The following is an 18520-nucleotide window of genomic DNA, read 5'->3' as shown; positions in this document are numbered from 1 at the left end:
AAGTCGAGGGCTGAACTAAATATTTATTGAAAATTTTCAACAACATCTGCATGTTTTCTCTTCTTTCAACATATGTAAATGTTAAACTTTTTCTTATTAAAATAAATGTTTAATAATAGTTTTGGATGAACTCTTTCCAGAAGCATTAACAAATGAGAAATAAAATACTCAATAAATAATATTTCTCTATAGAGGATTTGTCAAATGTTGCTAGTGTGCTGTCGAATAGTAAAATCTGAGGGCTATTGAGTATGTGGGAGAATAACATGATTCCTGAAACAATCAAATGGGTGACTGATTGTGGGCATGAACTCTAGCAGGTTTATTTGCCATGCCCTTTTTCCATTGGTACAGATATCCTTTGATTTACACACTTTTCAAGTTTTATGCCTAATGAGCTTGTATCCAGGTGCAGGACCATTTTTAACCAGGAATATATTTATCACTATGACATGAAACTATTGGAAGATCGTTTTATCCTGAGATTAAAGTTCATAATACTTACTCAGGCCTGTGTGCGGGAGGGCGGGGTTTGCGGGCGATCGGGTTGGACAATGACAGTGCGGGGGCATCGGCTCTCGCTGCAGGGCGGCATCTCGGCAGATCAGCGGCCCCATCACCATGAGTCGCGGGTCGGCCTGCGGCAGGGAGGGGGAATGGGCAACGGTCCTGGTGAGGTCAGGCCCCCCCTGAGTTTCTGCCGGACCCCCCTTGACCTGCTGAGTTTCTCCCGGACCCCCCTTGACCTGCTGAGTTTCTGCTGGACCCCCCTTGACCTGCTGAGTTTCTCCCGGACCCCCTCCCCTTGACCTTCTGAGTTTTTCCCGGACCCCTCCCCCTTGACCTGCTGAGTTTCTCTCGGACCCCCCTTTGACCTGCTGAGTTTCTCCCGGATCCCCCTTTGACCTGCTGAGTTTCTCCCGGACCCCCTTTGACCTGCTGAGTTTCTCCCCTCTGGTGTTTTTACGAGAACCACAGACTTTCGCTCATACATTGATGAGGGGGATCAAGGGCCAAACATTGTCAGGTACCTCTCTGCTGGATAAAGGATACGGTTTAACCCGCTGAGTTTCTCCAGTGTTGGGTTTTCACGAGGTAGAGTCAAAGGGCCGAAGGGCCTGTTTCTGATCTGTAATGTTCTACGGACCCTGCTCTTCTTTCCGTGCCGGTGTCCCAGGGCAGTCTCCACACTCAGGACCGTGCTGGGATCCCGGTCAGTGGTGGAGGAGCAGGTGAGCGCGGCTAATCCCGATCCAGCCCACGCCACTCCCGAGATTGGTGGGGGGGTTCCACCCTACCTGCCCAACCAGCCTCGCTCTCCATGTGTACTCCGAGCACCCACCTCTGGTCCGGTGGGAAGGCGCAGGGCGGCAGGCGGCCGGCGCCCCCATCGCCCGTCGGGGAGCCCCAATCATTCCTCCGGTGTCCTGACTCCATCTGCAGCTCCAAGAAACGCTGTGCCACTGGGGCTCCGGGCGCTGGGAAGCGGCCTTGGCTTCCCCTGACACCGGCCAGGCCGCGCTGCAGTGGGGGGGGGTGGGCGGGGGGACACGACAGCGTGTTTATAAAACCACCCACCACTACTTTTCAAGCACCAGGATTTTTCTCTCTCTCTCTCACCCTGGGACACAGCGGTTACTGTGCATGCGCTATACTGGCGCGGCGGCCAGCCGGCCACCTCTAATACATTTTTGATATGATCTTGCAGGCCAAATATAATTATATATTTGGCCCGTGGGCCAGAGTTTGACATGTGTGATCTATGGCCTCATGCACACTAAACCGCAGCCACCTGCAAATTGGAGGAACAACACCTGGTAACTAGACGGCATTAATATCAACTTGTCTAATTTCTGTGAACCCCTCCCTCCATCTCCCTCTTTCCCTTTCTCTCTGTCTCATTTCTTCCAGGTCCCCACCCCTTTCCTTCTGTCAGAGAACTTCCTTTCTTGGCCCTCTGCCCTTTCCCCATATCACTTCTCAGCTTTCTCTTCTGCCCTCCCTCCTGTATCCACCTGTTAGCTTGGGCTTCTCCTCTTGCCCTTCCCCTCTCCCCTCCTCCTCCTCATCCTTTTTTTTATTCAGATGCCTGTTTGTTTTTGATGTAGAGCCCAGGCCCAAAACATTGGTTATCCTTTACTTCCTTGGTATGCTGCATGACCTTGTGAATTTCTCCAGCATGTTCATGTGTTGCATTTGAACCTAAATCTACAGACTTTCTTTTTTTTAATATTTTATTTATGTTTTAGAAACCACACCTACAATTATTAAAAGAATAAATCGAAAAAAACAATAAGTGTGTGTCCCTACCTCCACCTGCACCAATCAGCCATAAACCCCTAAGATTAAAAAAAAAGAAAAAAGGAGAATGTCAAAAACATAAATGTAATTTCAATTCAAATAACTATGGGCTTGAGAGTTACCACCAGAATGAGCTGTTGAGAGCTTTCAAACTTTCAAACCAACATATTTTTAAAAAGAAATGATATTTATTACATAAATTCTAAGTTTTTTTTTCAAGTGGAATACAAGAAGGTAATTTGGCATGCCATCTCCGCATTCCTAAATCTATATCTTAATTCCAAGTAATGGCTATGTATTTTTTTTAGAAATAGCTAAAGCTAATCATAAAAATTGAATTTGATACATCGTTAATTTTAATTTAAGGCTAATCAATTTAACATTACCCAACAAATATAAAATCAAATCAAGTGGGAGTTTTATCTTTAATATTTTTTTCCAAAAATACTTTCACCTCTATCCAGAAAGGCTTTACCCTGGGTCACTGCTGAGTAGAGTGAAAAAATGAGCCTACTTTTTGATCACATCTAAAACATAAGTCTGATAATGTGATTTTTTTTTTAATTTTTGGGGAGTAAAATTTATTTGAAGTAAAAAAATTATATTGATCCAGCCTATATCTTACATTAATAATATTCCTCACATTATCTTTACATAACTGCATCCAATAATTCTCATCTTAATCTTGATTTATGAATACCTAATTTAGGAGCTTTTCTTTGAAGTAATTTAAACTTTTCTGAAATAAATTTATTCATATCACCCTTAATAATCAATAATTCTAATTCATTGTCCAGGTAATCTCAAATGTTGACCTAATTTATCAGTCAAGTAGGCTTTAACTTAATAATGCCTATTTTATTAAATATTTTGTTCATTTGATGAAAAGTAATAAATTTACCAGCTTCCAAACAATCTTCTATTTTTCTAATCCCCATTTGGCTCCAAATCTTCAAAAATTGATTATTTATAGTAAAGGGAAGAAGTTATTTTGATATAAAGGCATTTTCTGAGCAATTAAACCTTTTCCACTCATCTCATAGTCTATTTTATTCCATAATTCAATTGTGTTTCAAAATAGATGTATCTTTAGTTCCTATTAAGTTTTGAATTCCATTTTTAAATAAATTCCTGCATATGATATTCATCTATTTTACTTAATTCTTTTTTAACCCAAGTTAAAGAAAATTTCTCAAAATAAAACATTCCATTAATAAACTTCAATTGGGCAGCTTTATAATAATTATTTATAATAATTATAATAATTCTTAACACCAATCCTAATTCAAACTTCCAAGTGATTTTTTTCTGAACAAACTGTAGCCATCTTTCCTTGCCATGAAAACTTCCTAATAATTGAATTTAAATCCTTAAAGAATTTTTGCGGCATATCACAAGCGATAGAGTGAAAAAGGTATTGAATCCTTGGAAAAAATATTCATTTTAATACAATTTACTCTACCCATTAAAGTTATAGGTAAGTCATTCCATCTGTTTAAATTATCCTTAATTTTATTAAATAATGGTAAATATTCAATTTATGTAAATCATTCAAATCTTATAAATTTTGTTCTCTAAATATTTAATTCCATTATCTGACCATCTAAATTGAGCAACTTGTTTACAATTAAACAAGGGTCTTATTTCACTTTTGTCCAAATTAATTTTATAGCCACGTATTTCACCATATCCTCTCAATCTCGTACAAAAAAATGCCAAGAATTTATAGGAACTGTTATATAAACCAAGACATCATCAGTAAATAAATTAATCTTATGTTCCATTCTACTAACTTTTATTCCCTTGATATTAATATCTTGTCATTAATTCTGCTAAAGGTTTAATTGCTAAAACAATTAAAAATGGAGATAAAGGGCATTTTTGTCTTGTCAATCTAGTCAATGGAAAAGCTGAAAATTTTTCCCTTTAGTTACAACCTTAGCAGAAGGGTTTTATATAAAATTTTGACCCAATTAACAAATGTTGATCAACCCCAAATTTTTCTAACACCTTAAATAGATATTTCCATTCTAATCTATCAAAAGCCTTCTTGGCATCTAAAGCTAACACCAATCCCAATTCCAACTTCTTTTGAGATGCATGTATTAAACTAATTAATTTAGCAAAATTATCGCAGAATGTCAGTTTTTAACAATACCAGATTGATCCATATGAATTAAATCTGGTAGGTATTTAGCCAATCTATTTGTTAAAACTTTAGTCAACATTTAATAATGATATTGGTCTATAAGATTTTGTTTTTAGTAAATCTCGATCTTTCTTGAATATAACAGTTATAATTGTGTTTGAAAAGATTCCAATAAAGAGTGGGTTTCCATTTCCTGTTTCAACATCTTCATAAAAGGAGGTATTGTCAAATATTTAAATATCTTATAAAATTCTAGTGGAAAGCCATCCACCCCTGGGGACTTACCACTTTGTAAAGAATTAAGAGCAATTATAACTTCTTTAACTGTAAATGGGGAATCTAAGTCTTTCTGATCTTGGCAATTTGAAGAAGAAAGATTAATTTCAAATAAAAAGTTATGAATTTTAACTTCATCATTATTGAACTGAGATGTATATAAATTTGAATAAAAATTTTTATTTCTTGAAATTTATAAGTAAATTTTAAAAATACCTTTTAAAAGCATATTAATCCTTGAAGTTTGTTCCCTCTTCAATTGCCAAGCTAAATCCTTGTTTCCCTACCCCCAATTCATAATACAGATACACAATCCTTCATCTGAACATCTAAAATCCAGAAAGCTCCAAAAACCGGCATTTTTTCCTGGTGCTGGTACAGCGGGGAGAGAGAGAGAGAGAGAGAGAGAGAGAGAGAGCAGTGTGACAAGGCTGGGTGGGGGAGGAAGATGGCAGTGTGATTCGGGTGGGCGAGGGGGGAGAGAGACAATAGTGCGACTCGGGCGGGTGGGGAGGGAGGAGAGAGATGGCAGCACGACTTGATTGGGCGAGGGGGAGAGAGACACCAGCATGACTGGAAGTGGATGGATACGGCAGCACAATTCGGGTGGGCTTAAACCTAGGTGAGCTGGCTTTTGTTCTGAAATCTGGAAAAATCCAAAATTCAGAACACACTGTCCCCTAAGGGTTCCAGATAAAGGATTCTGTACCTGTACTTCTATCTAGTTTTCTCAGTTAATTTTTCTGTTCTGTAAGTTTGCATTGAATTATTATATAATTTTCTCTTTATTAAATCTCTTTTTTCTTCAGATATATTCCATTGCAAATCTTTTTTCTAAATTCTCTATTTGTTTTTTTCCCCTATTTATTTAATTCTTTAAAATTATCATTTTTAATTTTAGCTGAATAACATTATTTGACTTCTTAAATAAGCTTTCAAGGTATTCCACAGAATAATTTTATTATCCACCAAATTAGAATTAATATCCAAATATTCCTGAATTTGTCTTCTTATATAAATACAAAAATCAACATTTCTTATTAATGAGAAATTAAACCTCCATCTATAAAACTATATTTTCTTTTCAAAAACTAAGTGAAATCAAAAGAGGTGAATGGTCTGATAAAATCATATCCTTATATTCTGCATGTGTAACTCATCTTTGTAACTGAGCTGACATTAATATATATATTCTTGAATAAGAATCATATCTATAAGAATAAAAAGAATAATATTTTTTCTTTCAGATTTAATCTTCACCAAATATCGACCAAATTCAAATCCTTCATCAAAGCCAAAATTCTTTCAGCTGTTTTAGTTCTAGTAACCGATTTTTGTGACTTATCTAATATTGGATCTAAGCAACAATTAAAATCTCCATCAATTAAGGCATTCTCATTTGCTTCAGCAAGGTGTAAACAAGAATCATGAATAAATTTTTCATCATCAATATTAGGTGCATAGATATTCATATGTGTCCGCATCTCTGAATAAATTTGATAATGTGCTAAACAAATCTCCCCACAGAATCTGTAACTATAGGTTGTATCTTAAAAGGTAATTTCTTATTAATCAAAATAGCAATTACTCTTGCTTTAGAATTAAATAAAGCTATCACGTGACCTACCAACTTTCATTTAGTTTTTTTGTTCTTTTTCAGTTAAATGTGTCTCTTGTAAAAAAGCAATATCAACCCTCAATTTCTTAATATAAGCCGTGTTTTCCTCTTAATTGTGCTATTAAGCCCATTCACATTAATAGTTACAAAATTTAGTGTATTATTAACAGCCATATTTCAAATCTCAAAACCAAAGAACTCTTGCCACCCATCCCAGTGGACCCCTGCTCCATACAAATTTTCAAACATAATTGACATCTCCAAATAAAAAGAAAAAAGAAAAGACTAGAAAATAAATCCCTTGAAAGAAAACAAAATCCCAAAAAAGTACTGATATTAAAAAAAACAATACTATTTCCCTCTATTTATAGAAAGTGGCCTTCACTACAAAATGACATGTGGCTGCAGAAGGAGAAGACAAAAAGGCCACTTCCCCTGGACAAAGTATACATAAGTTCATTTATACTATTCATTCAAGTATAAAGCGTTTCTTCGAGATCCTTGTTCACTTGATCATCATCAATTTCAATCGATTCTTGCCCATCTGATGTTTATCTTGTGCCTTCTCAAAACTTGGCTCAATCTCTCCTTTTGAATAGGTTGACTTTGAGTTTCATCTTGTCTAATATTATGGAAAGAATTAGCAAATTCCAGAGCTTCATCTTCATCAGTAAAATATTGCAACTGATTTTTCTCCAGAAAAACTTTGCGTGGCTGGGTATCGAAAAGAGAATTCATTTCCCTTTTTCCAAAGAACTGATTTCATAGATTGAATTCTTTTCTTCTTGTAACAATAGACAATCTGCTTCTTGTAACAATAGACAATCTGCATAAAAGAATACTTTATCATTTCCCACTATTAAAGGGCCTTGTTTTCTGGCATTTTGGACTGCCAATCTTGGTATCATTTCTTTATCTTGATAATGTAAACATATAATCAGAATTGAGCATGGCGCTTGTCCTGGGAATGGTTTTGTTCCATTGGGTCTATTTGCTCTATCCATTCAGAAAATTTTCAGCACACATATCTCTAGAATCCATTTTTAAAAGAATTGTACTGAATTGGGACCTTCAAAATCTTCAGGCAGTCCAACAATTTTAACATTATTTCTGCTGCTATGATTCTCTAACACATCAATTTTTTGTAAAAGTTCTTTCCTTTGAATTTCCCAAGCTATAAAGGAATCTTCCATTTTATTCACTGTATCTTTACACTGTTATACTTCAAAATGATAATCTTATATATCATCTTCAATTTTCTGGACTTTAACCTTATCCTAAGTCTCATCATATTTTGTTATTTCTCATTTAATGAAATTAATTTCACCTTTGAGATATTGAAATTGTGTACTAGCATCAGATCTAACAGACAAAAATTGTGCATCCATATGTTTAATCATTTTATCCATTCGATTCATAATTAAAAAGTCTGAACTGAAGAAACCGCTCCTTGAAATTTAACTTCAGAATATTCCAACTTCTTCCATACCTTGAATAAACTGAGGTTCTTCTCCTCAAGTTTTTCATACATTTCTGCTTCTTCATCTCTTCCTTCCTCCTCTTCACTAGATGATAAAATTAGTCTTGTCTGTTTATGAGCCAATTGCTTAGCCCTGGTCTGACTAGCGACACTAGCAGACCTGGACTTAGCTGGCTCAATCGCTCCCTGTAGCGACATCGATTCAGTTGTTCTTGTGACGATTGTAGTTCGACAACCTTCTTATGAACTCCAGCACCATCTTTGCCGACTCCCTGGAGAAATGGCACTGGAGTTACATTAACTTTAACTGCTGCTGCAGAGGTCAATCTCAGAGGGAGAGGAGGCAAATCCGGAGACTTCGTTGTTAAGGTTGATGTAGGTTCTTCAATCATACTAACCTCTTTAATAGTCATTTTCTTTGGTGTTTGAGTCTTTTCTTTTCTCATAGCCATTATATTTCAGTTCAGAACAAGTCTCAACGTTATAATAAAAAAATGTTTTTTCTATTCGGGTTTTTCCACATCTCCAACCTACGCCATCATGCCACGCCCCCATCTGCAGACTTTCTTGTTTAACTCCAGTCTTCTGGAGAAATTCAGCAGGTCGAGCAGCATCAGAGGGAGAAAAGGAGTAATTAGCGTTTCAAGCCAAAACCCTTGATTGAGGCTAATTAAATGTTGTATTGAAGCCATTGTGAAGAGGACAGGGTGGGGGGAGTGGGACTGGGACTTGTATACTATATGGTTCGAAACAACAACCATTCCTTTCTCCCACTGTTGCTATGTGACGTGCTAATTTCACCCAGTAGATTGTGTTTTGCTCTTTAAAATCAATTTTGATGAGTTATATTTTCATTAATTTAATCTCTTATTGAATCATTGCAGTTACAGAACAAGCAACTTCAATAACATGATTTTAAACTAATTGCATTCAGTCAATGTGATGTAACTCAGGCCAGTGTCATGGTGCATCGAGCAGATCTCAGCAAGCATGACTTGGTTCATCCATCTCACATCCAGAGTACAAAGCAATCCTCCTAGATGGAATATTTAACACCTGGCCATGATTGAGCTGAGTTTGTTCAATGTGGAGGTTATGCAATTTATTATTGTGTGGCTTTAATTTTTTTCTGAAACAATGAATTGAATCAAAAGCTCCCAAGAGCTTTTATTAATTTTCACAATTGACAGAGCACTCATCAGATATATTTTCAAAAAGATAAATGGAGCAACAAAGTCCGAAGCCAAAAAGTCCTTTCTCTCCACTTTCTCATCAAATCCCTCGATCCTACTTTCTGTCCAGAGCTTTGTCTCTGAAGTTCATTTGTAATGTGTGATCAGTGATAATTTAACCCAAAACATTCTTTACTCTTTAATGTGGCTATGTTCGTAGATCTTCATGCAGGTCAACATGCAGTGTCTGATTTTGCAGTACCAAGCAACTTAAAATTGATCAGGTTTTACAATTAAGGCACCACTGAATGACCAATGTTTGTGGATGTTTGCATTCAAATGAAGCAGTGGCCAATGGTGGCAATGCAGTTATAGCCTAACAGAAAAATCTAGGCATTGTTTTTAGAACCTGGAATCGCAATGTAAACCTTTGCATTGGAATTGCTGGGAAATGTGTTTGACATTGTAATAAAAATATTTAAACCACGAAGTTCCCTTTGACATTACACTTCTTTAGAGTGATGCTTGCTGGAGTTTTAATATTATTGTTTATTATTTCTGTCTTTTTAACCCACTTTTTCAACCCCCCCCCCCGCATTAAAGCAGTTGCAGAATTTAACGTGACAATAAATTGTTCTGACAAGTTTTCACTCTGCATGTTCCTGTCAGAATTTTAAATTTGTATGTTCAACCCACTTTTCAGAAATTTTGTGGGCCCCATGGTTACAGTGCAAGCGACCAGGATTCAAGTCCACCACTGTTTGTTAGGAGTTATTACATTCTCTGTGTGCTCCAGTTTCTTCCCACATTCGAAAGAACGTACGGGTTGGTAGATTAATTATTCATATAGGTGTATATGGGGACATGGACTGGAAGGGCCTGTTATCAAGCTGCATCTCTGAATTTAACTTTAATATGGCCCAGATACACTGAGAAGGGACAAATTTTTTTTGGCTCTTCAGTCACATTCCACTATAAAATCCCAAGTAAGGTTCTGTGGGCAAGTTTCAGTGCAATGATGTTGAAATGAAATTGAGAATCTCTATGTTATTCCAGAGCTGCTAGACAAATTGTATGGAGATTTGAAGGACCATCTGATGCACAATCAATTAACCAAAAGACTGAAGTTCTGGAACTGAAGGTTTTTATTCGCTAGAGATGGACAGCATCCCTTGAGTTGCTGGCTCACACTGACCCGGATGCAAACTGGAGGCAAGGTTGTGGCATGACAGCCTTTATGGGGGAAAAAAGGAGAAGAGTTACGAGCCGGCCAGTGAGAGCAGGGTCGAACATATATGGTCAAGGTATTTACGTATACAAGTGGTTTCATCATATTCATCCCGTCTTTTTAAAAAGAAGTCCCAGTGGAGGTGTGGTGCAGTCAGGTGCCTTCATAAATTCAGTCTGCCCGCAGCCTCCTTTGACGATGTGTCTGATATACCTCCGATGGTATGGTGCCCCCGTCGGTTGCAGCTGCTCCTTCCCAGTTGGCCTGGCTGGGGTTCTTGGCTGAGCCGGGGAGAAGAAAGGGGAGTGGGCGTGTGTGTACTGGTTGGCTGAGGAGGTGGGAGTAGGTATCTGAGGCCCTGGAGAGCTGGGGGAGGGTACCCAACTGTTGCGGGGAAAGAATTTCACTACTAACTCCAGGGTAATGCTTCAGAAGAGTTTTATTAGCAAGATATCTTGGAGAGCGAACCCAGCACCCAGCCTGGGCCAGCTCTAATAGCATGCTGGAATGTAGCCCAATTTATACAGTTAAGTAAACAAGTGGGTACACAATATCAGTAGTTTCACAATGTCAGCGATTTGTTCACATCATCAGAACAAGTTGCGAGACAAACTATAAACGGTCATCCCCTGTTATCAGAACTTTGGAGAACTGTTAGATAAACTGTAGCCTTGTGGTTTCTGCCCTTGCCTGAACAATATGCAGCTGGCTTCTCATGAGTTCTAATAAACTTATGGATGGATTCTTAGCCCTTTGTGTTTGGATTTTCTTCCACACCAACTGTTGGCTGAAGTGTGGGGGAGGGGGGACAGATGTTCCCACATGCCACATGTACCAGGTCCCGGATAGATAGTGTGTCCTCGAGTCCATCCGGGAATGCGACATAAGCATACTGTGGGTTGGCGTGGAGCAGCTGAACCCTCTCGACTGGTGGGTTGGACTTATGGGTCCTTACGTGTTTCCACAGCAGTACTGGCCCAGGGGGTGGCAGCCAGGTGGGTAGGGTCGTTCCTGACACTAAGCTCCTAAGGAATGTAAAAAGTCTCTCATGAGGTGTCTCACTGGTGGCCATACACAGGAGGGATGCCTTAGAGGGCCTCTGGGAGGATGTCTTGCCAGTACTGCCTTCCAGACAGTGCTGTTCTCCTGCTCCATCTGGCCATTCTCTTTGGGATTGGAGCTGGTGGTTCGGCTAGAGGCAATGCCCTTGTACAGCAGAAATTGGTGCAGCTCGTCGCTCATGAAGGACAAACCCCTGTTGCTTTGGACATAGCAGGAGTATCCAAAAATGGTGAAAAGGTTGTTCAGAGCCTTTATGACGGTGGCTGCTGTCATGTCTGGGCAGGCGATGGCAAAAGGGAACTGCGAGTACTCATCGATGATGGTGATGAAGTATACATTGCGGTTTGTGGAGGGTAGGGAATCCTTTGAAGTCCATACTTTGGTGTTCAAAGGGGTGAGTGGCCTTGATCAGGTGTGACCAGTCAGGCAGACCCAGCAGTCAAGGTTGGGGCTGATGACTCCATTCTCCACCATGCAGCCTAGTTTAGCCAGGTGACGTGTATTGAAGGCTCACTTCCAGGTGTAGTTCGTCAGATTAAGGCGATTTGCGGTGTAGAGGAATTGCTGGAGGTTCCTGTCATGGTCCTGCCGATCATGGCCACAGATAGTAACATTGTCAAGGTATGGGAAGGTGGTCCACAACCTGTGTTCATCCACCATCCGATCCATCTCCCTTTGGAAGACAAACACTCCATTTGTGACCACAAAAGGGACTCTAAGGAAATGATACAGTTGGCCATCCACTTCGAAGGCGGTGCACTGGTGGTCCTCAGGGCAAATGGGGAGCTGGTGGTATGCCAACTTTAGGTTGATGGTCAAGAATACCCTGTATTGCGTGAACTGATTCACCATGTCGGTGAGGTAAGGGGTAGGCATCTAGCTAGGTGAACCTGTTGATGGTCTGGGAGTAATCTGTGACCATCTGGTGTTTCTCCCTGTTCTTTACTACTACTACCTGGGCTCTCCATGGGCTCATACTTTGTTCTATCACCCCCTCAGCGGGGAGGTGTCTCACCTCTAACTTAATGAACGCCCTGTCCTCAGTGCTGTATCACCAACTTTTAGTGGCAACAGGCTTACAGTCAAGGGTGAGATTAGCGAACAGGGGTGGGGAGCGGATCTGGAGTATGGAGAGGCCACATGTCGGGCACGGTGATCGGCCTTGGGGTTACTGATCAACCATGTGGGAAGGGGGCAGCGGGCAGTTCACAAATTGCTCGTTACAGGCCATGACGGTTGGTGTTGGACCCGTCATACTCCATAGTGATGCTCTTTAAGTTACATTGAAAGTCCAACCGCAAGATGATGGGTGCACAGAGCTGTGGCAGAACAAGGAGCGTAAAGTTGGTGTATACAGTGCCTTGGACCATCAGAGTTACTGTGCAGCACCTACACACTTTTTCCAATTTGGTTTGTGAGCCAAGGGATACGCTGAATTTCGCGGGCTGCACTTCCAGGGAGTATTGCTATATAGTGTTAGGATGAATGAAGCTCTCGGTGACACGAGGTGGAGTGGCCATTTACCTGGGCGCTCATTGTGGCCGTGGAGAGTTGATGAGGTCGGTGTTGAACCAGGGTTACCGATGCCAACATCAACTTGTTGTTCAAAGGGTTCAGTTGTCTTCCGGTCATCCGACAAGATGGCAGTCATGAAGGCTGCCCCCATGGCTCACCGGAAGAGAAGAAGGAGAAAGCGAAAGTGATATCATCACCAGAACTGATGAGGGAGAAGACAGACATGATGTCATAGCGGTCAGTGGTCTCTGTAGTGCGTGTGCATAGGCATCCCCATTCCCGGAAGTGGCAGTCCCCATTCGCATGCAGTTCTGCTGGGCTTAGGGCTTTGCTTTGACTGACAGACCTACGGAAAGTGGTGCTCCTTTTTTTGCCAGTTGGTGCAGGTGGCATCCTTGGAAAGGCAACATTTCTTTGGATGCTTGCCCTGCCTGCAGAAATAACACATCGGGAGGTCACCGATGGTGACGGAAATCAGGTAGGAATGGGAGGGGTTTGCAATCCCACCTCCCAAGATGGCAGTGCCCATGTTCCCCATGTTGCTGGCTCACATGACATGGACTCGAACTGGGGCCAGGGTTGTGGCATGACAGCCTTTATGTTCCCCATAAAGGCGAGGAGTCATGAGCCAGCCGGTGAGAGCAGGGTCGAACATGTAAGGTCAAGATTTCACCACACCATCAGGCACTAGCTGGACTAGTAGCACCTCTCTGTGTGCATTTACAGCTCAAAGAAAGAAAAAAATAATTGTGTCTGTTTTGTGCACGTGAGAAGAAATGGGATCTTGAATTATAATGGGTAAATTGAGGCATTAGAGAGAGTGCAGATTCAATTTTTTCATAAGGTACCAGAAACAAAAAGGATACAGGAAAAATAGGTACCACATCAGGTCTCTTTACCCTTGTGTATTGAATGTATGGATACATTTAGAATGAGAGATCTCAAAAATTATGAAGCCTTGCAAAACAAATTTTCATGTAGAAGAGAAGAACAGGAGATGGCTGATGTCAGATATTAATCAAAACAATCCAGTAGGGAACTCAGAAGCAGCATCATTGTAGAAAGGATGGTGACAGCAAGAGTTTCAGGCTCTGAAGGAGCAGCGGACTGGAGCAGGGCACCAGCTCAGGGGTATACATCGCTTCACTGCCCCCCCCCCCCCCATCCCAGCTAAGGAGAAGCCTGTGAGGAGACTCTGAATGGCTGGAGCAGTGAGGAGTTTAGCTGCTGATGGCTTCACATCAGGCTGCTGGAAACCAGGTGTTGGGCCAGGAATTGTGATGGCGCAAATGGCAAGCAGGGCTCCCAAAGTCACTTTGGTTCGTGATCAGAAACTGAGGAGGGTGATGGACACCTGGAGGTCAGTTTCACTGATGGAACGAACAAGAGGCCCTGCAGCTACGGAGGTTAGAGGCCCATAGCAGGCATCAGAGGAGATGGCACTCAGTGTCTCTGAAGGGACTCTCTTATCCTTTTCTTCTTAGTTGGAGTACTTGACGAGTAGCATCTCTGTGTGTCATTACAGGGAAAACAAAAATAATCAAGTGTTGTGTATAATGACAATAAAGGAACCTTGAATGTAGAATAAGAGACTCAACACCACAAGGAGTGGTTGAATTGAATAATTTATGCTTTGCAAGGGAGGTTTCACAGACAGAACAGGAAACTGGGAATGGAGGAATTAGATGAGTTAAGATAAGAAAATGAAACCGAACATAAATGCCATTGTGGAAAGGTTGGGCTGCAGAGTATATTTCTGTGTTTAATAATATGAACAATCATTGATCTGAAATCTTAATACTTTATGACTTGCTCAGCAATTCCAATGTTTTCTTGCATTTCCAACCACTTATTCCTCTAAAATAAAAATGATTTTCAGTCTGAACTCCAGGTAACATCTTCTAAAATGTTGTGATTGTAGATTGGAAACATTATGCCTATGATACATTGTTAATGGCAGGCTTCTTAACAGTGTGGAGAAACAGTGATCTTGAGGTTCATGTCCATAGATCCTCAAGGTTGTCGTGCAAGTTGATAGGGTGGTTAAGAAGCCTGTGAAATGTTGGTCTTCATTAGGTGGGGAATTGAGTTCAAGGGCAGTGAGGTAAAGTTGCATTTCTATACTTCTCTGGTGAGATCACACTTAGAATATTGTGTTCAGTTCTGGTCACCTCATTACAGGAAGGATGTAAATGCTTTAGAGAGGAAGTTTACTAGGATACTGTCCAGATTAGAGAACGTGTCTCATGAAGAAAGATTGACAGAGTCAGGGCTTTTCACTTTGGAGTAATGAAGGATGAGGGGTGACTTAATAAATGATTATAAGATTATGAGGGGCTCAGATAGGGTGAACAGCCAGCACCTTTTTCCTAAGACAACAGTAGCAAATACCAGAGGACATCTGTTTGAAGTGAGTGGAGGAAAGTTTAGAGGAGATGTCAGATCCAAGTTTTTTTTTACATAGTGTAGAGGGTGTCTGGAATGCATTGACTGGGATGATGGTAGAGGCTGGTCCTATAGGGACATTTAAAAGACTCTTAGATGGGCATGTGAATTTAAGAAAAATAGATGGTTATGAGTGTGAGTTTGGCAAAATTTAGATTGTTGTAGAGTAGGTTTCCATAGGCTCGAACAACATTGTAGGCTGAAGGGCTTGTCCTGTGTTCTATGATCTGCGTTGAATGTTCCACCAAGCATGCCAGGTTCCTTGATGTCCAAGTTCAAGCATAGAAAGGTGATGCCCCACCAGTGATCAAATTCTAACTAGCGAGCTTTCAGTTTGCATAATGGGATGGAGTGGTTCTAGCAATGTAAGGCTCCTTCAGAAATAACTGAAAGCCTTGATTGAGACACCAGTGACATTATCAAGTTAGGAATGACAAAGGATGCAATTAATCTACAGATAACTCTGGCATTTTAAAATTATCCCAATTAAGAAACAAATAATTTTAACTTTTGAAAAATGCACAATGTGAGCTGCATTCTTTGAGAAAAGATGCAGAGAGATGTTAATTTTTTTTAACTGCTTTTATCATGGGTTATTATTTTCTCTCCTTCTCCTTCAGGCAGAAGAATTTTGTGACTAGTATCCCACAGCAGCTGCCAGATGGAATGGTTGTCTCAACTCTGCCCAGTGAGAGCCAGTGCAAGGAAAAGCTGTCTGAACCCATCCCAAATCCAGACTATCTCACAGGTCAGGCTGATCCCACATTTCTGCTTCATAGTTTACTGAGCTTAATGTGACGTGATTGGAATTTGAATCCATCCGGTTTTGACTGAGTGGTCAATGATCAAAAACAAAAAAAAACTTTTAATGCTGGAAACATGAAAAAGCTGCGACTGTTTGGCCAATCAGTTAGAGCCTTGCGTGGTACAAGTTTTACTTCATTTACTGTGTTCATCCCCATGTCCCTCTCATCCTTTCCTATCTGTGTTCCCATTCGAATGTCTTTTACACATTGTAATTATACTTGGCTTCACCACTTCCTCTGTGAAGAAACAGGTCACATGACAGATTAATGGCCAAGTTTAGATATTTACATGTGTGATCTATGTCATTCCAGTTTGTAGCAATTATAATGATTTCCTTCACATAAGAATTGAAACTGTTTTATTGAATGATAAAAATTTTGAAACATCTAGTGCCTTATTTAGGCTGGGGCCAAAGGAAGGTAGGTCATTGAGAGTACATCAGTTCACCAAGATGTTATTTATGATGAAACTTTTTAGTTATGAGGGGAGGTTGATTCCTTGGAGTGGAGACTGAGAGTGGGGTGGGCGATCCTGAGAGAGCTATACCAGAGGGGCATACAAAGTATAGCTAGGATCTTAACCCCACCGCATAGCTGACTAAAACTAGAGAGGAAATGTTTTGGTTGAGTACAGCAAGTAGTGCAATAATCAAACAAAAATGTTGGTTGTGATGTTCCTTTAAGTCAAAGAGTAACAGGGTGTAGTAGTCAGTGATATTGTATTTTCAGAGGATGGCTCCCTTCATTCTTATTACTTGTTTTCAAAATTTGTTTTTGTTACGTCCCAATCATTATGTGCTGGCCTCTATCTGATCCCTTTTTAAGAGATGCTATCAACAGGTGCTCTTCAATTATGTGCGTAATTCATCATATAAATCATATGAAAGGCATTTTCTATGGAAAGTATTTTGTGTGAGATATGTCTTGGGGGATGCATCAAGTTTTTGTTTTATTTTAGACATTTCCCTTTCTCGTCAATTAGCTTCTATCTCATGGAAGATTTCCTTGGGAATATCTTGACGAGCAGTTGGAGATCACAGCCATCACCTTTTCTGTAGGCTGGGCACAGCCAACTTGATTCCTGTGCACAAGCGCTAAGGGTTCGCTAATTTGAGTTCAGTTGATACATGCGCGAGAGTTATAGGCGCAAATTCAGTATCGTGAACTCAGTTCCCCCACTAATGAACACAAGAATCCTTCTTAACTACTTGGAGAGATGTATAGATTTCGACCTCATTCCCTTGTGCCAACCTACTAACTTGAGCGTTCACGGACATTTTCAACCTCTCATGGCGGCAGTCAGAGATTCCCATCTGCTTCAAAATGGCATCAATCATCCCAGTACCCAAGAAGTGTGGGAATTTTCATAAAGATGAAAGTTTACTTTTGCTGGGACTTTTTTTCTTGGTTGTATTTTATTTTGAGATGAATGAGACTGTGAGAGGCCGACAGGGACTTAGCAAGCAGAAGATATTTCCCGCGGTGGAAGTGACCACCATATATGAAGGATTTCAGATTGGCAGCAGAATTAGCAGGAAAATATTATTTTTTGCATTCAGAATAGTATTTCAGAAACCACTCCCTGAAAAGGTGGTGGATGCAGAACTCTCAGTCAAATGATAAACCAAGATGAGCACTTGATACCCCATAACCAACAACACAGTGAACTGTGAGTGGAAAATGGGATTGGGCAGCAGAACTGTGGTTCCATTGGCAGGAGCGGGTGTTGAATTTGTGCTGGCTTTTGGGAGACACATGAAGACACCCTCAATGTGTGTTTGGGGCAAAATCCCCAATGATTGAGCTGATCATGATAGAGAAGAAGGGATGCCACTGCATGACCCCCTATCTTACCGGCCCCTTTGGCCATTTTGGGAAAATTGGTCTCTATATCTATATTCAGCTATGTTCAGTGTGATAATCTGGTGGAAAGCTGGGGATTGGAGCTTCCAGAAATGTCTTTTGGTTCCATCTGGAGATATTTTCCAGAAGCATCCATTCTGAACTATTTATGACACAAACCCAGCCTGGGAAACAGAGCAACCATACTGCTTATTATGAGTGAAATGAACATGGTCAATGCTTGATCTGAATAGATTGGCAGACATTGCACATGCTGGCAGAGAAAGCAATTTCTCCCATGCAATGTGGTCCCTGCCGTTACAAGCTCTCACTTCATTTTTTTCCTTTTTGCAGTAAAGGACTTCCTGAGGTTGGGGAACCCAAAGACAATTTGCACCTTGTACACTTTTCTGAAGAGTGCTGTTAATTGTTTTCCAAGGATTAATGTCAGTGTCCCAAAGTTGTTCTTTTTGACATTGGCATTGATGTTGAAACTGTGGCGAATTATAGGAGCCCTCTTTCTCAGCCATGCGCCTCGGATCTTCAGTCTTTTCCTCCATTTGGGATGTTTTACTGACCTAATCGCAGCTGTATTAATCTGCTCTGTGATTTGTTCAGGCATTAAA

General features: G+C 40.4%; 1 protein-coding gene across 10 annotated transcripts in view; it reads left to right on the top strand.

Annotated features, from left to right (window-relative positions):
• Positions 1 to 18520, top strand: part of astn1 (astrotactin 1) — a 2519376-nt gene that overhangs the window by 2023944 nt on the left and 476912 nt on the right. For all 10 annotated transcript variants that reach the window (XM_069937468.1, XM_069937469.1, XM_069937467.1 and 7 more), the window contains one exon: positions 15867 to 15994. In XM_069937468.1, the coding sequence (XP_069793569.1) occupies positions 15867 to 15994 (128 nt within the window). The remainder of the gene's footprint in view (positions 1 to 15866; positions 15995 to 18520) is intronic.

This window comes from Narcine bancroftii, chromosome 5 (genome assembly GCF_036971445.1).
Source record: "Narcine bancroftii isolate sNarBan1 chromosome 5, sNarBan1.hap1, whole genome shotgun sequence".
Lineage (NCBI taxonomy): Eukaryota > Metazoa > Chordata > Chondrichthyes > Torpediniformes > Narcinidae > Narcine > Narcine bancroftii.
This window is presented reverse-complemented; position numbering and strand designations above follow the sequence as displayed.